The 18,100-nt window shown below is 48.2% G+C and overlaps 1 protein-coding gene across 3 annotated transcripts in view; it reads right to left on the reverse strand.

The window, feature by feature from the left end:
* Window positions 1-3,842: 3,842 nt before the first annotated feature.
* AJM1 (apical junction component 1 homolog) overlaps window positions 3,843-18,100 on the reverse strand; it is a 352,779-nt gene continuing 338,521 nt past the window's right edge. For all 3 annotated transcript variants that reach the window (XM_069609756.1, XM_069609754.1, XM_069609755.1), the window contains 2 exons: window positions 8,138-10,380; window positions 3,843-7,768 (listed from right to left, as the gene is read on the reverse strand). In XM_069609756.1, coding sequence (XP_069465857.1) covers window positions 6,641-7,768; window positions 8,138-10,321 — 3,312 coding nt within the window. In that variant the 5' untranslated portion in view covers window positions 10,322-10,380 and the 3' untranslated portion in view covers window positions 3,843-6,640. The remainder of the gene's footprint in view (window positions 7,769-8,137; window positions 10,381-18,100) is intronic.

Here is an 18,100-nt window from a genome sequence, read left to right on the forward strand (position 1 = left end):
ACACTCATGGGTGTGGTGCTCTCACTTTATTCTTTCTCCTTCGCCTCTCTACATTTTCTGTCTTCACATTCCGTTTTTCCTCAACTCTTCCTCCCCCTCTCATGTCATGTTTCCCTCTCCATGGTCCCAGCTGCTTAAAGGGCCAGCGGGCAGCCTCATAACAGCTGGGTAGCAATGGTTACATGGCTTTATATCGAGGTAATATATAATGAATGCCCATATATCAAATCTTTTATCTTGAAAACCTTTATAGTGAATGCATTTTTGTTGGGGTCCCCCCCTCCCAAACCCCTGTTTCCCACCCCTAAAAACACATCCCTACCGTTTCCCCAAAATATTGAACCCTTTACCCCACTCTAGAATACATTCACTATAAAGGTTTTCAAGATAAAAGAGTCGATATATGGGGATTCACTATATAGGATTCGATATAAACACTGTATACAGGTAGCAATGAGTGGTACACTCTCCGGAACCACAGCACCAAGAACGACTCGCACGCTGCTTGAACAGGGTTTGAGACTACATGAACAACTGCCTCACTATCCCAGATTCTGGCACCATGCACTTCTGCTGGCGCCATGCACTTCTGCTTCTGCTGTGCTGACATCCGCGGGCCACTGCTGCTCCGCTTCATGCTATCAGCATGCAGTCGCGCTGTGGCGGGTGTCAAAAATCACTACTGAGGTCAATTATAAAATATAACGTAAAATCTTTGCAGCAATAAATATATAGAGCTCGCACTGTAAGCTAATTTCGTGCTACCAAACACTGGCTCAGCAAACTTAAAAATAATAAGGAATAATGGTGCTTAACTGCTGCTTGTGCAGCTAAATAAGAGGAAGCCCAACATGAGAGAAAACAGTTATAAAGGTCTCCCATGCCAGGGGTCTGAAACTTGGGGCTCGCCAGAATTTGTGGACTACGACTCCCATGATTCCTCACCATTGAATATGCTGGCTAAGGCTGATGGGGGTTGTTTTTTTAAACATCTGGAGAGCCAAAGGTTGCAGCCCCCTGCTCTATGTTATGAAGCAGTCATCAAGCGTATTGTATGCACATGAACCACCCAGAGACAAAGGCAGTCGGTTTCCAGTTCACCGTTTTATTTTTCATTTTAAAGTTACATCAGTTGACAAAATATTCTACTGTTTTTTTTTTGTTGCTTTTTCTCTTTTTGTTCAAAATATATTATTTCCTTGCGCTCGTCTTTGTGTATTGCTCCCTGGCAGGGAGGGCTTCTAGCTGCCACCAGCATCAGAGCGGCAAACACGAAAAAGTAGAGTTTTAGAAGGACATGTCCTTCCACAGTGCACTGGAGAGGCTCCCGGGCCTTCTAGATTGAATGTCCTCAGACATGGGCAATCCCCAGGTATTGCTGACCAGCTCCGGGCCACCCTTCTCTGAGCCACCAGGGACGGGCTTGTCCATACACAATCTCCATGTCCTGCAATTCCTGCTCCATTTTCTAGTAAAGGGTTACACTTTTAAGAGCACTTTGTCAGGATAATTAAGCAAGCTGTGAGATAACAGGCCTACTACCTACTGAAGTGCTTTTGCGTTGTGGGCAGTATGCTTTCCGGACAAGCCTCTGTGCCAGGAGACCTCTGTGCCAGGAGACTACTATGGTAGCACCTGGTGCAGTATAAATGATCGTTACATTTACACTACTGATCTGCTCTTCAGAAGTAGCACATCAGCCATGGCTTCTGCAGCCCCACTTATTCATAACTGTAGAAGGCGCTCTTGACATTACTTTTTTTTTATTTTTAGGGAAAGCTTTTTTGTTTTCTCTTCTTATGCCTTTATTGAAATGAAGCATATGTTTTACTGCATTGCCATTAAGGTGCCAGCTGAGATGTTGCTATGATAACTTCATGTTGGGCATCTTAGACAGGCAGGCTTTTAAAGAAAAATGTGCATATGGAGCAGAAATTGCAAACACATTGGATGCCGGACAAGTAGAAGCATAGGGTGACCTGTGAACACATTCAGTGTTGTTTTCTAAAGTGTATGCATCCTTCAAAGAGGCTCATGTCCTTTCCCAGGGAAAAGGAGAGAGAGGGGGCGGGGGCAGGGGGGGGGGGGGTCACAAATCCTCCCGTGAAATGTCCTGCTACCTGAGAGCATAGTGTATTCTGCTGGCAGGCACACACACCCTCGCCATTCAAGGCCACGTGAAAGAAGCGTCCCAGATATACAGGTTTAAAGCTGAACAGTTTGCGTTCCTAGGTCTTATAACCCTGGACGTCCTTTCCCAGAATGCCATGCGTAGAACTAGTCCACCATTCCTGATGTGACTCGGAGTTATGGTGACTGGTCATCCGATTGACAGGACAGGAGGAGGGCTAAGGACAGCAAGCGTTTGTTCTAATACAGTGCCATGCGGAAGGACTTAGGCAATGCTGAACATTCAATCTCCCCTTCCCACCGCACAAAACAAATTACAACGCTCAATAGGTACTGTAGTAGCGGTACACCCGCATTGTTGATATATTTATTTGCTGTCACTTAAATGTTTTATCTAGTACTACAATAGTGCTCTGTCCATCCCTCTTCAAAGAGCACAGGGATCACTACACCTGCCCCCGTACTCTAAGTGTTCGGTGCCCATTCGCCTGCTTCCTGTCTCTTTGCGGCCAGGCTGCCATGAGAACCCGGTAGGCCTCGTGAGAGAAGAATCACGTGGTACAAATACTGAGGCCACGTGGGGAAGTGCACGTTATCTCAGCCAGGCAGACAGGGCAGGGTGCTGAGTATGATCTCTGTGTGCTCGCTCATGACACGCTGACTGGACAGGTTGTTGTGCATCACAATACAATCGCACAGAAATAGGAGGCTTACCTTTCAGTAAATGCGATGATTTGGCGTCAGGCCGGTGCCTATGAAAGGTCATAAGGGTTGGGGAAGTCAGTCACGCATCATCAGGCACGGCCCCTTCTTAGGAAGCCCGTATCTTGCATTCCTGCTTCAAATAAAAGCAAGCTGTGGTGACCTGCAGAAAGGTTGGTGAACGTCACGTGGTTTAGGGGTTTCAATTCAGTTACACTCATGCAGTGGTCTCAACAGCCATTGTCGGTAATAATTGGCACAGTGGTTCAGGGGCTAGTCAGGTAGGCCGTGAATCGGACATATAACTCTCTTAAATCGGTCCGAGGTTGTGGCACGTTTGCAAATTACAATGGGCAAAGGTTGCATTTCCCCGCCAATTTTGTATCTTCAGTGTGTGAGAAACTTGAATCTGCAGACGCCATGTTGGACCTACTGTGAGTAAAGGAAGGAAAAGTGTAGTCGTTGCTGTGTGCGCTGCAGCAGCCTATGTTTAACTTGTGCGTGACGGGTGCTTGCATGTGCCAGTGATGTGCCTGTTCTGTGAAGGATTATTCCCCTGCTGCTGACCATGCTGTGCCTGTTGTAGATGTGACGAATTCTGCCCTGTTATGCTTATCAGGGGGCGATTAACACTGCTGCAGTGATAAGCACCTGCAATGCTGCAGCCTGCGGGGTACTTGTGTTGTGAGGGAGGGGGTTACTGCACAATTGTTACTTGGTATACTCCCACTGCTACTGCATGTGCTGTACAGCAGCATGCAGACAATTGGTTATAAACATCTGTCTCTCATGCCTAAAGCAATCAAATGTGTAAGCCTGCACAACACTTTCCAATACTGAAGATACTCTTGTTCATTTAGAGCATGTTATATTAATTCAAGGCAGAGCAAAGACAATAACATGAACAAGTGTGATCCTTTCTCTATGTTCATTTCAAATGGAATGCATTTTTTTTAAAAAAAAAGTGTCGTAATAAAACATCTGTCTCTTGGTACTAAAACAATAACATCTTTTCAGAATACATAGCATTTATTGATATTGAAAAAAATGCCTCTTTGTTTCCCCACAACATATTAGTATATCTCTTCTGTCTTGAAATAATATAATATTCCTTCATGTATGTTGCTTTCATATGGAATGCATACTTTAAGTTTCATGATAAGAATATGTAGTTTTCTTCTGTACCGAGATATAGCGTGTAAAGCCTAGGGGATCTACGGTTAACCTTGTATAGAGATTAGAGATGCGAACCGTGGTTGCCCTGAGTTTCTTAATAGTTTGTTTGAGGTGTAAGAAAGGCTGCTTTTGGATTTGGTGGAGGATGGAAATGTCCTACTTTTGGAGCAGCCAGGAAAAATCGTCTTTCTCCCCAATGCTGCAGGTGAATTCAAGGACTAGCAAGCCTTGCTGTTAGGATCAGACCTGATATCACTGGCTTCATAAGGACTAGCAAGTCTTGCTATTAGGATCTGACCTGATATCACTGGCTTCATAAGGACAAGCAAGCCTTTTTGTTAGGATCTGACCTGATATCACTGGCTTCATAAGGACTAGCAAGTCTTGCTATTAGGATCTGACCTGATAACACTGGCTTCATAAGGACTGGCAAGCCTTGCTGTTAGGATCTGACCTGATATCACTGGCTTCATAAGGACTAGCAAGCCTTGCTGTTAGGGTCTGACCTGATATCACTGGCTTCATAAGGACTGGCAAGCCTTGCTGTTAGGATCTGACCTGATATCACTGGCTTCATAAGGACTAGCAAGTCTTGCTATTAGGATCTGACCTGATAACACTGGCTTCATGATAGATTTCCTTAAAACATCTTTCAGACCAAAGCGACATTTAGTCCGGTTTAAACTAGTGACCAATAAGTGAGGTGGCCTCTGCATTACACCGCGGAGCCATAACATACCTTCTGCGCAGTGGTACTGAGTGGAGGTTGTTATGCAGATAACTTTCCACACATACTCCAGTGTGGAACGTCCTCCCCGCAATGCAAGGACACCGAAAGGGGGCGGGACAGGGCCAGCGGTGGTGGAGAAGTGTGGAGAGGGAAGTGATGGGTTGGGGGTGGCCAAGCAGACTGTTCAGTGGAGGGGGGTCAGGATAGGGATAATGGTGTAGTGGTGGTGGTTTCTGAGATGTCCCCTGGATAAATGTGAGTGGGAAGGGGAGTGAAGCAAAGAGAGGGGGCTACAGGGAGTCCCGGAAATGGAGAGGTGTAAGAGGACCAAGCAGAAAATAAATAAATCCACTTGGCAACTCCCATTGGGTGGTAGACCCATGCAATTGGAGGGCGGGGTTACATTTTGCAATCAGAATATAGAAACCGAGGGGGCAGGCAAAGAGGGCAACGAGCTTAATAAATTCCACCCACTTGAAGTTTACAAAGTAAACGCGATTGATTGTCTCTGAAGACCTAAGGAAAAAAGGAATGGATAGGCGTAGCCAGGATTGTCTAGCAAATGGGGCCTGAAGCTAATGTAGTTGGGCCCACTGCAATGACAAAATTATCTGTAAATGCCCACACAGCGCTGCTGAGTGGGCATTTACAGACTTTGGGTGGGCCTTGCCCCTCAGGCCCTACCCTGTCTACGCCAGAACTTCCCAATAGTTAAGAAACATTGGTGCAAGCATTCCGTGCATTCATTTGTGGAGTTCTTCATGATGCTCTTTGCCAAAAACCTTTTAACATCCTGTACCCTTGCCAAATGCTGGTTTTGGTAGCAATATCCCGGGTGGAATGTGTAACACAAGAGGAAAAAGCAGCTGAAGGACCTGCGCACACTCAGACAAGGCATGGGAATGTTCAGGACACTAGGCAGTAAGGATGATGACACATCTGACCATTGCAAAATAATATTCTTTTAAATTATTTAAAACGTTTACCCCATCCTCATTCCTGAAAGATGTTTATACATTTCACTACCTGGTGTTTCTTTTGCTGGTCTCTTTAAGACTACTTTGCAATTGAAGACCCACCAGGGGCTTCCAGTATCTGCAGCTTCTATGTTCCGGGGAACCTCTAAACACATTGAACAGGACTGAGATGTGAACAGTAGGATTGCACAGGGAACGCAGGAGGATGGGGTGCAGAAGAAAGAATAGGGGGGTAGCCCAGGAAGAGAGAAGTAGGGTGATAGTTCTTTCCCCACTGAGTCTTTTATTTCAATACCCTCTAGGTTGCTCTTTACATTGCAGCTTCCCAGCATCTGGCCCCTATGCCCTGCCCTCATACTTAACCACTGTTTGACGTGTTGCTCTTGACCAAGAGCTGAACATGCTGATGAACCCTACAACATGCTAGAGATGGGGTCTGAAGGGGAGTTAGAGAGGTCAAGCAGTTTTCAGCAGTCCTGTGCAAACCTCCCAGTGGGTTGGAGAATATCTATGATGAAGCATTCCCATCGAACAATCCCCATCCACAACACACACACACATGCGTGTATGCACACATACACAGACTCACACACACTCTTTCCGATTTGAGCACCATCATTTTGACAGCCATAGATAATGTACCGTCCCAATGCGTCAATAATAAAATACATTTCTACAAACAATAATAATAATTATAATAAATATCTGGTCGTATAAAGCAGAGGTCTTCAAGCTGAGTTCTGTGGCGCCAAGGAAGTCTCGTACAACAACCATTCGTGTCGCAAACGGTTTTGGGCAAAGTGTCTGTGTATTAGTGAACACTGGATAGAAGCACTTTGCTCCCGGACATGACAGTCCATCCCAAGCAATGTTTGGCAACCTCGGCTGTAGCAGACGGAGTGACTAGCAATTTTGGGGTTGGAGGTCACATAAGGTCATCCAGCAGGTTGGGGCTCGCTACCCAGTCCAGGGTCCTGGGCTCTGAGGCTGCCATGATCATACACATGAACTGCTTGCCAGTCCTCTTGTCAATGGGATAGATGGTGGTGGGGGTGAACCTCTTGTTGTCCTCCACAAACTCACACAAGAGCTTGTAGATCTTGGGGAACTCATGGCGCAGAAAAACCCCTCTTATTCTGAGCTCCCTCTGGATGTGTATGAAGCAGACTTCCCGTGCCTTCCGCCCCTTCTCGCCTTCCTTGTCAATGTCCGTTGTGCCAGGAGGTGGGGTCAGGATCAGAGTCTCCATGTCTTTTTCCTTCTTCAAAATCTTCTTCTCAGGGCTGGAGGAGGCTAAGGCTATCTTGGCATATTTCCGAATGGTTGGCACTTGGTCTTTCATAGAAGGTCGGTCTGGCATTGGTTGGCCAACTGTTACGGTTACATTCAGTAAGAAACATTCGTCAGGGTCATATTCGGCCCCAGATTCCTGCAACTCCTTCCCATAGTCTCCGAGGTTGTCTGAGTAGCCTTCCAGTTCCCTAAGGGAGAGGAAGGTAGGGGACATAAGCAAGCCCTCCAACCCAAACTGTAAGAAGTTATTAGAGGATCCAGGGCTGGGGAAGCCCAGGAATAGCACCCCTCTCCCCCTTGATAGAAAGCCAACCTTGGCAATACGGGAGAAGGCTTTGTGCACCTCTGCGTTCTCCCGGCAGAACTTGAGGATGTGCCGGCAGATGCTTCCAATCCGACCATAGATGCAGTTCTCTTTATGGGTGTCCCAATCCTCCCGCCTACAGTTGCGCGAGCAGTAGAAGGTATAACAACCATGGCAGGACTTGAAGTAGAGACAAGCATTGAACATGGTCTCTGTTCGCCTGCACTTGGCATTTGAGCACATCATCACATCGTCTTCTTCGGCACTCAAGTCAGGAGAACATTCGTCCATAGGCTTGTACACACCATTATTGACTTCTTCTGGAGAATGCTTCCTAAGTCCTTTCGATAGGTCTGCTGATAAAAAGCTAGACATGGGCTGCTCCTTCATCGGCTTGGGCTGCACCAAGGAAGTGAACAGTCTTTGAGAATCAGGTTTTCTAACATTGCCCACAACCTAGAAGACAAGGATGGGGAAGGGTGTGTGAAAGAGATATTCAAGTTAATCAAGCTGAAGCAATGGTATGCAACAAACATCTTTTTAAATAATCTGCACTTTGTAGAAGTGACTAGAGGTTATGACATGGAAATGAAGAATGGGGAGGTTTTAAAGTAACACAGGTGAAAATATATTCCCTGAAAGAATGGAAAATGTAGGGAACTTCCTCATCAGTCGTGATGGCAAAAACTGTAATTGACTTGAAGAATGCAAAAGAAATACATGAAGAACCACTATGAGTATGAATGAAGCCAGGGTACAACCAAAGACTATGCAGAGCCTTTTTTATGACATAAGTCTGGACACTGGCTGTCAATATGGATTTACCTCATCATTTATTAGCTTCCTCAGTTGGTCGCTCAGCGTGTCTGCTTCGCTCGTCCGTCTGCTGGACGGAGGCTTGTAGTCTATCACCAGATCAGCGATCAACTCATCCAGTTGCTCCAAACTGCGCTGACGTGAGGCGCTGTTATGAATGGTCTCTTTGGTAGGGTCCCGCTGGTAGGAGACCGGGCCATGGAACATCCGTGGTGGTTGGCCAGAGTCCAGGGCATCCCAGCTGGCTGCCCGCTTCTCATTCCTGCCAAAGCCATTGGCTTTGATGTCGTTATCTGTGATGGTGATCTCTGGGGTGACAAACCAGGACCTTCCCATAGTGTATCTCCCATCTGAGTGCATCTTTTCGATAATTGAGTTCTCTGATAGGGAGAGTGCAGCATAGCGTTTTGGGGAACAGGAGAGATTAACAACTACAGGCTGGCGTCTGTCATCTGGAGATAAGGCACGTTTGTCTCGAGACAAAAGGTTTTCATAGCTACGTCCGCGCAGCAGTGGGTCGTCTTTCCTGGCACCTGGAGTCAGGATATTATCCCATGATTTAGAGTAACTCCTGGTGTCAGCCCCAAGCCTCTGTTGGTTCATGCTGTAGCTGGCATGCCACGAAGAAAGCATTGCCTCCCGACCAGATGGTTGAGGGGTGAAGGGAGACATTGGCAAATGCTGGTATGGTAGAGATCCTTGATCAGGAAAGTACCACTCACTTAAGTGCAAGGGCTGGGGGCTTCTCGGATAAGGGTACGTCCTAGAAAGGGCGTCCCTCTCAGAATATTTCCCATAGTCCTCAGCAAAGAACATTCTTGAGGAGGCACTCTGAATAGGGTATCCTCTGGGATCTTCTGAGTAATAAGGATGAGGGGGGGCACTTCTAGGAGGGTAAAAGCGAGGGTCATCCCCATAGAACGTCCTTGATGGGGCTTCTTGAATTGGGTAGGGTCTGGCGTCTTCAACATACAATCCTCGAGGTGGAATGCTCTGAATATGACTTTTCTGAGGATCTTCCATGTAATAGGACTGTGTCGGAGCACTATGAACTGGAAATGGACGATGGTATCCCTCATAACCAGCACTCTTCATAGGGGGACTTGGGCTGAATCCAACTTGTTCCTCGGTATAAAAAAACTTTGTGGGCACATTTGGACTGCCATAGCTGCCGCAATCAGGGCTGTCTCTGAACTCCCTGGGGGAAGGAACGTTTTGGTATGGAAGATATCTTGGGTCTCTGCCATAGTATGCATTGGCAGGGTTGTTCTGGAAATTGATTATTCTGTGGTCTACACTGTAAGAGTCACTGGGTGTAGGAGTGCGAGACACTGAGATCTGTCGCCTGTTTGGCACTGTGAGGCTCCTAGGGGTGCCTGGTTGCCTCTGCCAATACTGTGCCTCCAGCTGGCTCTGCACAGCCTTCAGGCTACGTGTCGTATGCTGGAGCACAGCTTCATCTGGTTTGATGTCCACACGGCACTTAACGTGCGGGGTGGTGGTTGGCTTAGCAGGCTGATTCTCCTCAAAGGAGCTACTACTGACACATAAGGGTGAGATCCGGCTGGCATTGCTCCGTTGTGGCTGAAGCTTAATGGGATGGACCTCATTCACCAAGGCTTTCATTGGGGTATAAATGCTCTCCCGTTTAGGGGAAGCCTCAGCTTTTGGAGGCTCTCTGGGGGCACGGAGGACTTCACGGCCCCTCCTGACTGGAGGAGGAGAAGATGATATTGGGATTGGAACGGGGGTGAAGGTGGATTTTATCCTTGGTGCACTCTTCGATCGTGCCCTTCTCTTTGGCTCTGGTCTAGTGTGATCTTTGGGAGGGTCCGCCATTCGCGATTCATGCTTAGAGTTAAAGGTTTCAGGAGCAGATGATCTGACGGGGACCTTTCTCACAACTGGCTGCAGAGATGGCTCAGGTGTCCCCGGGCGCCTAGGCATGCTTCTCTGAGGCTGTTCCATGAGCGGGGCACTGGCTGGTTGGTCGTCGAATGACTCAAGGAAGTCGAAACTTCTGCAGTGCCTTTTGTTGAACCGCTGCGGACTGTGTTCCTTTGAACTGGACATGAAGACATTACATGGTAGGAAGGACCTGCAATCTTGGGAATCTCCGGAGGACGTCAGGTTTACTTTGATGTCTTGATACACTGTAGACACTAGTATGTCAGGTGGGTCTGTCCGTGTCATCTTAAAATAGCTCGTCTTTCTCCAGCTTGTCGTTAGATCATCTCAGCGCCAAAAGATCCCTATAGGGAAAAATAAGTACATGCGTTAGCTTTCAACCTTCATGGCAATCTCGTTTGTGAACTTGCAACATGTCTCATCACAGCATTTCAGATGCAGGGGGGGAGGGGGGGGCTAGTTAACCACCTTGAGTTTTCCCCAGAGGCACTTTAAGGCTTCTTTTGGCAAGTAGAGCCATGCAGAGACACTGAAAACGTGATCCAGTAATATTCTATACAGAACTGATCTCAAAGGCCCGGATTCCCCCCAAAAATGTTCATGCAAGTTAAGAGATGTGCTAACTTACCCCATTCACTGACATGGGAAAAAAGATGTACCCCTTTTTATAAAGGGCATCCGAATGCACAGAAGATCAGTGTGCACATTCAGATGCTCTGTCTCCGCCCCTTGTGTTCAATTGCACCAGGGAATTGGAGGGGCTATTCATGCATTTAAAAACATGCATTTAAAAAGAGCATTCCAATTCACACAGGCCAGTGCGCTTTCATAGGAGTGAAAAAGCAAAGCATCTTGCTACATCTGTTTGGAACAGGTGGCAGAGGATACAGAGAGCATACACGGGTTTAAACTGGACATCAGTGATAGGAAACACTCCTGTGATGCTTGCATTTCTATTTGTGTTGTTCTATTCTTCAGCATTTTAAAGGTCTCGTCATACTGAAATGTGCTCCCAGGCCCCAACATGGGCACTGGAAGCCTCGGCATTTACTAGGTTTGGTGCATGTGCTGGCCCGGTCCATTATTTAGTACTAGCAGAAGTACCCGTTCTCCGACAGACATTCCTTAACACTGATCCTGTAGGTCGCTGTTCCGATTCGCTTATTGCTTGATGTTGTTTGCACCCTGAAGTAAACTGCACTGAGAATGGGTGTGTGTGGCTGGCTGACATACCCCGGGGCAGTCGTTGGAGGGCGGCGAGAGTGGGTGTATTGCTGCATACAGGGACCTTCTGTGCTCTCTCCCCACCCTGGCGTGGTGCAGTTCGATGCAGTGAATTGTGGTGCAAATATCTTGGAAACTGTGCATCCTAGGGCCTGGACCTCAAGTTTTGTTCTCGTGTCGGGATTGTTCCTTCCACAACCACATTGATGTTTCGCTGATTTCAGGCAACAGACTCATGTCTGAAGGTCCTGAAATCTGGGGAAAGGGGCGGGGTGTCCAATTGCCATGTAGCTAGTAATGTCAGGAGGGTCCTAACAGGTAACTATGCAAAAATGTGGTGCAGATCGGGGAAACACTGTGGAATTATATAAGGAACAATGTTTTGCCAAGCCAGAGACCCACAAACAAATGTTGACTTGTGCTGAAATCCGGGGATCTGGGTGGGTTGTCTAAATGTCATGTAGCCAGTAATGTCCGGAGGGTCCTAACAGCTACCTATGCAAAGTTTGGTGCAGATGGCTGAAACGGTGTGGAACTGTATAAGGAACAAAGCTTCAGAAAACCACAAACCCACAAACACATTTTTACTTGTTCTGAAATTTGAGGAAAACAGTGAGGAGTCCAAATGTCTTGCAGCCAGTAATGTCCGAAGGGTCCTAACAGGCAACTATGAAAAATTTGGTGCAGATGGGTGAAACGGTGTGGAATTGTATAAGGAACAATGCTTCTCCAAACCACAACCGCAAAACACATTTTGACTTGTGCTGAAATCCGAGGAAATGGTGGGGTGTCCAAATGTCATGTAGCCAGTAATGTCCGAAGGGTCCTAACAGGCAACTATGCACACTTTGGTGCAGATTGGTGAAACAGTGTGTAATTGTATAAGGAACCATTTTGCCATAAATCCTGCCACAAACAAACACATTTGGACTTTTTTTTTTTTAAATATGTTTATTTATAGCAAGGCAGTATAGGTTACAAACAGTATCGGATGGCAGTGTAACATAGCAAAGGAAAGATTCTGGCTTTGTGTCCCTTTCCCCCCATCATTCCGGTTTTCCCGGGCCGGAGATTCAGTCCATCGCCCCCACCTGGTGCGTACTCTCCTGGTCCCTCAGGGCCCAACGGGCGTTGATTGGTTTGAACGTCATTGCAGGAAATCGCTGATCATAGTCCAGCACTGGGGCCCATATATTCTGGAAGCGGTGCAGAGTCCCTGCTCTCGCTGCGGTGACCTTTTCCGCTATTAAGATGTCCCACAATTTTCCCCACCAGTGGGCTAGGCAGGGGCCGTCCTGCGACTTCCAGAAACGGGCCAGAACTGTCTTGCCCGCCAAGAGGCATTGTGTGAGGAGCTTAGCCCTATTGCCGAAGCGGGGGTAGATTCCGGGGACCGGGATCCCCAGCAGAATTGTTTCAGGGTCCAGTGGGAGGGCGGAGCCGGTGATTTGTTCAATGGTTGAGAGACACCTGGTCCAGAATTGCTGGATCTTGGGGCAAGTCCACCACATGTGAAAGTAAGAGCCTGGTTGAGTGCAGCCTCTCCAACAGACGGGGTCCACTCGTGGATTCATGTGGTGGAGTCTAAGGGGGGGGTAATACCAACGCAGGGTGAGTTTGTATGCACATTCTTTGTTGGTGACGCAGGTGGAGGAGGAGTGGGTGCGGGACCATATGTCCACCCAAGTTTGGTCATCAATCGGGTGGCCTAGGTCCGCTTCCCACTGGGCCATGGATCGAGTTTTTTCCACCAGAAAGTCCCCCGAGAAGCGTCTATATATGGCTGAAGTTTTTCCTCTAGCCGGCAGATCCGCGAGAGTTAGCTCCAGAGGAGTCGGGGGGCGAGTTGCCGCCTGGAGGGTCTGGGGGTGTGAACACCAGTGGCGGAGCTGGCAGTACGTGAATCTGTCCCTCTCTTGAAGCCGAAAAGTCTCCTTGCACTTTTCGAAGGTCCGGGGTTTGTTTTCGGAGTACATCTGCCCCAGGGTTTCAAGGCCCCCGTCTATCCAATTCTGGAAGTTGCGGGGATGAGTTCCCGGGGAGAAGTCGGGATTGTGAAAGATCGGCGAGAGGGGGCCCCGGCCCCTCGGGATTCCTTTCTGCTTTAGAGCCCAGTCCCAGGAGCTTAGGGTCTGCTTCGTTGTCAGTAGGACGTCCTTCCAACGTGCCCTGAGGGAGGGTTGGATGTGAGGGAGGAACCGGAGGGGGAGCGGAAGCTGGGCTTGCTCCAGTTCCACCCATCTGGGGCGAGCTGTGCTCGACTGCCAGGCGTGTAGGTGTGATAGTTGCGCCGCTGTCCTATAGGCCTGCAGGTCCGGGACCCCTAGGCCTCCTAGCCTGGCATTACCAATCAGGGTCTTGTGGGGGATCCTGGCCTTTTTGCCTTACCATATGAATTTCGATATCTTCCTCTGTAAGTCGTGGAGGGTCTGGGCCGGGAAGGGCACCGATAGGGACGAGCAGGCATAGAGGAACCTAGGGAGCAAGTTCATTTTGACGGCTGTGATCCGGCCCATTAGTGAGATCTCTTGCGTGGTCCAGCGCTTCAGGTCTCCCTCCAGCTCCTTGATCAGTTTGGGAAAGTTCGCCTGATAGGTCTCCTTTGGGTTCGCTGGAATGAGAACTCCTAGGTAGGGGATCGAGTGGTCCCGCCATTCAATCGGGCATAGACCCGTTAACGCCTCTTTTTCCTGTTGGAGGAGGCCGATTCCCAGGGCCACTGATTTGGCCAAGTTAACAGTAAAGCCGGTGACCTCCCCCAATTCCTTTATTTCGGCCAGGGCGTGCTTCGCTGAGGTACTGGCTTCCGTGAGTGTCAATAGTACATCGTCCGCGTAGAGAGCGATTTTGTGGTGGGAAGGGCCCACCTGAAGTCCCTTGATGGACTCATTCCGCCTGATCTTCTGGGCGAAGGGCTCCATTGTGAGGGCGAAGAGTAGGGGTGACAGCGGGCAGCCCTGCCTTGTCCCACACGTCAGAGATATCGGGGCTGAGTGGGCGCCATTGATCCTGAGGATGGTTTTGGGCTGCTTGTAGTTCACACATTTGGACTTTTAAATGTATAGAAAGCTATGAAGGAGCTTGCCCAACTCAATAGCATAAATCGTTTGCCCTTTTTATGTATTGTTGAGTCTTTCAGAATTGGCTTGTATTGTTTATGGATGTTGTTTCCCAAACAGGGCTGAGATGGTGGCTTGCATTACTTTTTCAATTTGTAACATTGAATATTTGCCAGTTTGTAATATCTGAGAATTAAATATCATTGGTTTGATTCTGGCGCAAGAATACAGCTGAATAACACATTAGCAAAACAGTAGATGCAACTAGCTCATGCATCCCCCCAGGGACGCTTTGTGAATTGCGAGGAACAAGCTTCACTCTGTTCATACAATGGAGAAGACCATAATTGGATAGCCAGTAAAATGGTACTAGCTTCATCAGTCTCAGAATTGCCACATTTTTTAACCTGTGACCTGAATGTTGTATGCAAAAATCCCAGCACTCACTGACCTGACAAATTTAAATGTACAGAAGTCACAAATGCCCCAGATTAAGTGGTCTCATCCAGAATGCTTTGCTGGACATCTGGATTAAACATGTCAGAGGAAATATCTTCACTTTGCTCTATTGAAAGCTCTTGGACAGGAACATTCCCCTACAATGCAGGGACCAGGACCCAAAGTCCAAGTGGGATGGGTTGCTGTATGGCCATTCCTTGAGATTTATGTGAAACTGTACATTGGCTGCAAATGATTTTAGAGGAGTAGAAGATCTGAGGGTATGCCTATAAAATCAAAACAATCCAAAATGATTAATTAAAACAACCATGAAAATGGCATGGCTTAACGATAAGAAACAATTGGTTACCTAGGCAAATAAACAGAAGCAGAGATTTAAGTCTGGTCTGTCACACAAGCTTTTCACTTTACAGCAATAAGATTAGACACACCATTCAGAAGAATTGGCCGCTGAATGAGTCCTATTTAGAGGACATAAGACTACCATTGTCCTCTACTAAAATATGAAAGAAACTCCGGGACAAATAGGTGGACTCCTCAAGAGAAAAGGAAGATGTCAACCATTCCCTTAACGCATTATATGGTATTAGACCCATAAGAGGCCATCACCTGTGTGGTAGACTTTCCTCATATGAATTTAATGCTAAAACTGAAGTCTTTTAGTATAGGGACATAGGGCCTCATGACAAGTATAGTGCTGTGGGTAAACACAGCACTAAAGCTGCAGTAATGTGTTACTGACACTTTGCTACCACAGTACTGCCATGCCCGAAACTATGGGATTGGTGGAAAAGTGGACGATGTACCTCTTGCAAAAAGCTTTAGTTATACCATTCACCTTATTACCAAGAATTGTTGGATTAACTCAGCATAATTACTGCTGGCAGTAATTGCTCTGATTACTAACCAGTAGTCTTCCTTAGTCCTAGTCCTACTCTTCCTCGCCACAGTACTTACTTCATGAGGACCCTGCCTCCGACACAGGACCTTCTTCTATTTCTTTTCTTCTGTATAACTCCTCCCCTTAACCCTCAACTTCCAGTTTAACATATTCTAGCTGGATCATGAGAACCCCCCCTCCTGTAGGGAGGGAGAAGGGGGTCGTCAGTACTGTGGCGAGGAGTAATAAAGATTACCGGTAAGTAATCAGAGCATTACCTCCACGTCCACTCTTCCTCGTGTCAGTACTTACTTCATGAGGCATACCAAAGCAGCAACGGGGAGAGGTCCCAATGAGACACAGAGACATAAAGTGCAGCAACAAAAAGCACACCTTTATTGGCTCCAATAATCACAGCCCAACAGACAAAACACCAACCCAGAAAGAACCATCCCCGGAGTGGGAGACATTCAACCGATAGTGGTTGACAAAAGTGCTCTGATCTGCCCAGGTGGCAGCCCTACAAATCCTCTGTAGAGAAACCCCCCCAAACAGCCAAACCCCTGGTAGAGCGACCCTGAATGTGGACAGTTATAGGCAGGCCAGAAGCCACATAAGCCATGGATGCAACAGTACGGATCCACCGGCTAATGTAAACCACAGAGGTCTTGCGTCCCGCACTATCGGGGCCAAAAGTAACCAAGAGATTATCAGACTGCCAGAAAGGGGCAGTCTGGGTCAAATATTCCAGAACCGCCCGCTGCACATCAATGGCATGCCAAGCCAGCTTGTCCGGCGTCTGCAAATCCTGGAAAAACGCAGGAAGAAGTGTGCAACCAAGACACAACCTTAGGCAGAAACTTTCAAAACCACAAAGTCTGCTAGAACTCTCAAGAAAGGGGGTCAACACAACAGAGCCCCAACCTCCCCCAGCCTACTGGCAGAAGTGAGAGCAATCAGGAAAGCAGTCTTCAGAGTAAAGTGCTTGATATCAATTTCCAACAGGGTCTGAAAGGGAGGCCCCTGAAGGTACCTTAAGACTAGAGGGAGATCCCAAGGGGGAAGGCCCTTATAGGTACAAGGACGGAAAGCAGAGGAGAGACCCCGAAGAAACGTCCCTTCTAAGACCTCCCCATGCAAGTGGCCATCAGAGTCCCCCATGAGGATTTTAATGGAAGCCCACTGGGAATGAAGCATGGAGATTGCCAGGCCCTTATCAAAAACCTCCTGGAGGAACTGGAGAATGGCAGGTAGACCGGATCGTAGGTGGGATCCCAGACCGCCCACACTAAGCCCGAAAGTGGCCTCAGTGCCGGTCATACGCCTTCAGAGTAGAATGCCTCTGAGCATTAAGGATAGACTCGATCACAGTACCCGAAAAACCCTGGGAGACTAACCGAGACCGTGCAATAGCCAAATTGCCCATTGAATCTGCCTGACCCCGAACCCCAGACCTGCCTGCAGGAGACAAGGCCACCTCAGAATCAACCAAGGCTCCTGGGACTGAAGTTCCATCAGGGAGGGAAACCAGCTCAGACGGGGCCAGAATGGAGCAATAAACAGCACAGTCGCCCCGCTTTCCCTGATGCGCTGAACCACCTGGGAAAGAAGGGGCAGAGGAGGGAACGCATAAAGGAGACCCCAAGACCACTCCACAGTGAGGCCATCCACCCCCAAACCCCTTCAGCCGGGAACCCGGAGCAGAAGAGAGGCACCTTCACAGAGGCCAGAGAGGCAAAAAGATTTAGAAGCGGGAGCCCAAACCTGACGCAGATCTCCGCAAACACTCTGTCTGACAGAATCTGTTCCGAAGAGGTAGGGAATTGGTGGCTGAGTAGATCCGCCCAAGCATTGTCCACCCCCCTGACTTGAGAGGCCACCAGGGATAACAGGTGTGACTCCCCCTAGGAACCTATCTAAGCAACCAGAGCATTCAAGGAGTGACTGAAACCCCCCTGGCGGTTGACATATGCCAAAGCTGTGGTATTGTCCGTCCGGACCAACACCGCCCAGCCTTCCAGAAACATCCTGAAGTACACCAGTGCCCAGAGAATGGCTCACAACTCCCTCCAATTGGACGAGCGACAAACCTCGAGCCCATAGATTTGGAACCCGCAACCACCACAGTAAATCGGCCCTCAAGGCATGCAACACCACGATCAAGGCCTCGTAAGCTTGAGAAGCGGGAGCCAGTGGGCAAGCAGATAAGAGACCAGCGGACGCAGATGAAGACGAGCCCAAGGAACCAGGAAGACAGAAGAGGACATGTGTCCCTTAAGCATGAGCAACAGGCGAGCCGTGACACTCTGCTGCCTGAGAACCCTGCGAGGGACAGATAGGCGCTGGACCCTCCCCGGGGACAGAAAAACCCTTCCCATTCTGCTGAAACTTTGAGCCCCGATGAATACCAGATCCTGAGAGGGCTCCAATTGAGACTTCTGC

Source organism: Ambystoma mexicanum, chromosome 8, assembly GCF_040938575.1.
Source record: "Ambystoma mexicanum isolate Mex_15411 chromosome 8, UKY_AmexF1_1, whole genome shotgun sequence".
Classification (NCBI taxonomy): domain Eukaryota; kingdom Metazoa; phylum Chordata; class Amphibia; order Caudata; family Ambystomatidae; genus Ambystoma; species Ambystoma mexicanum.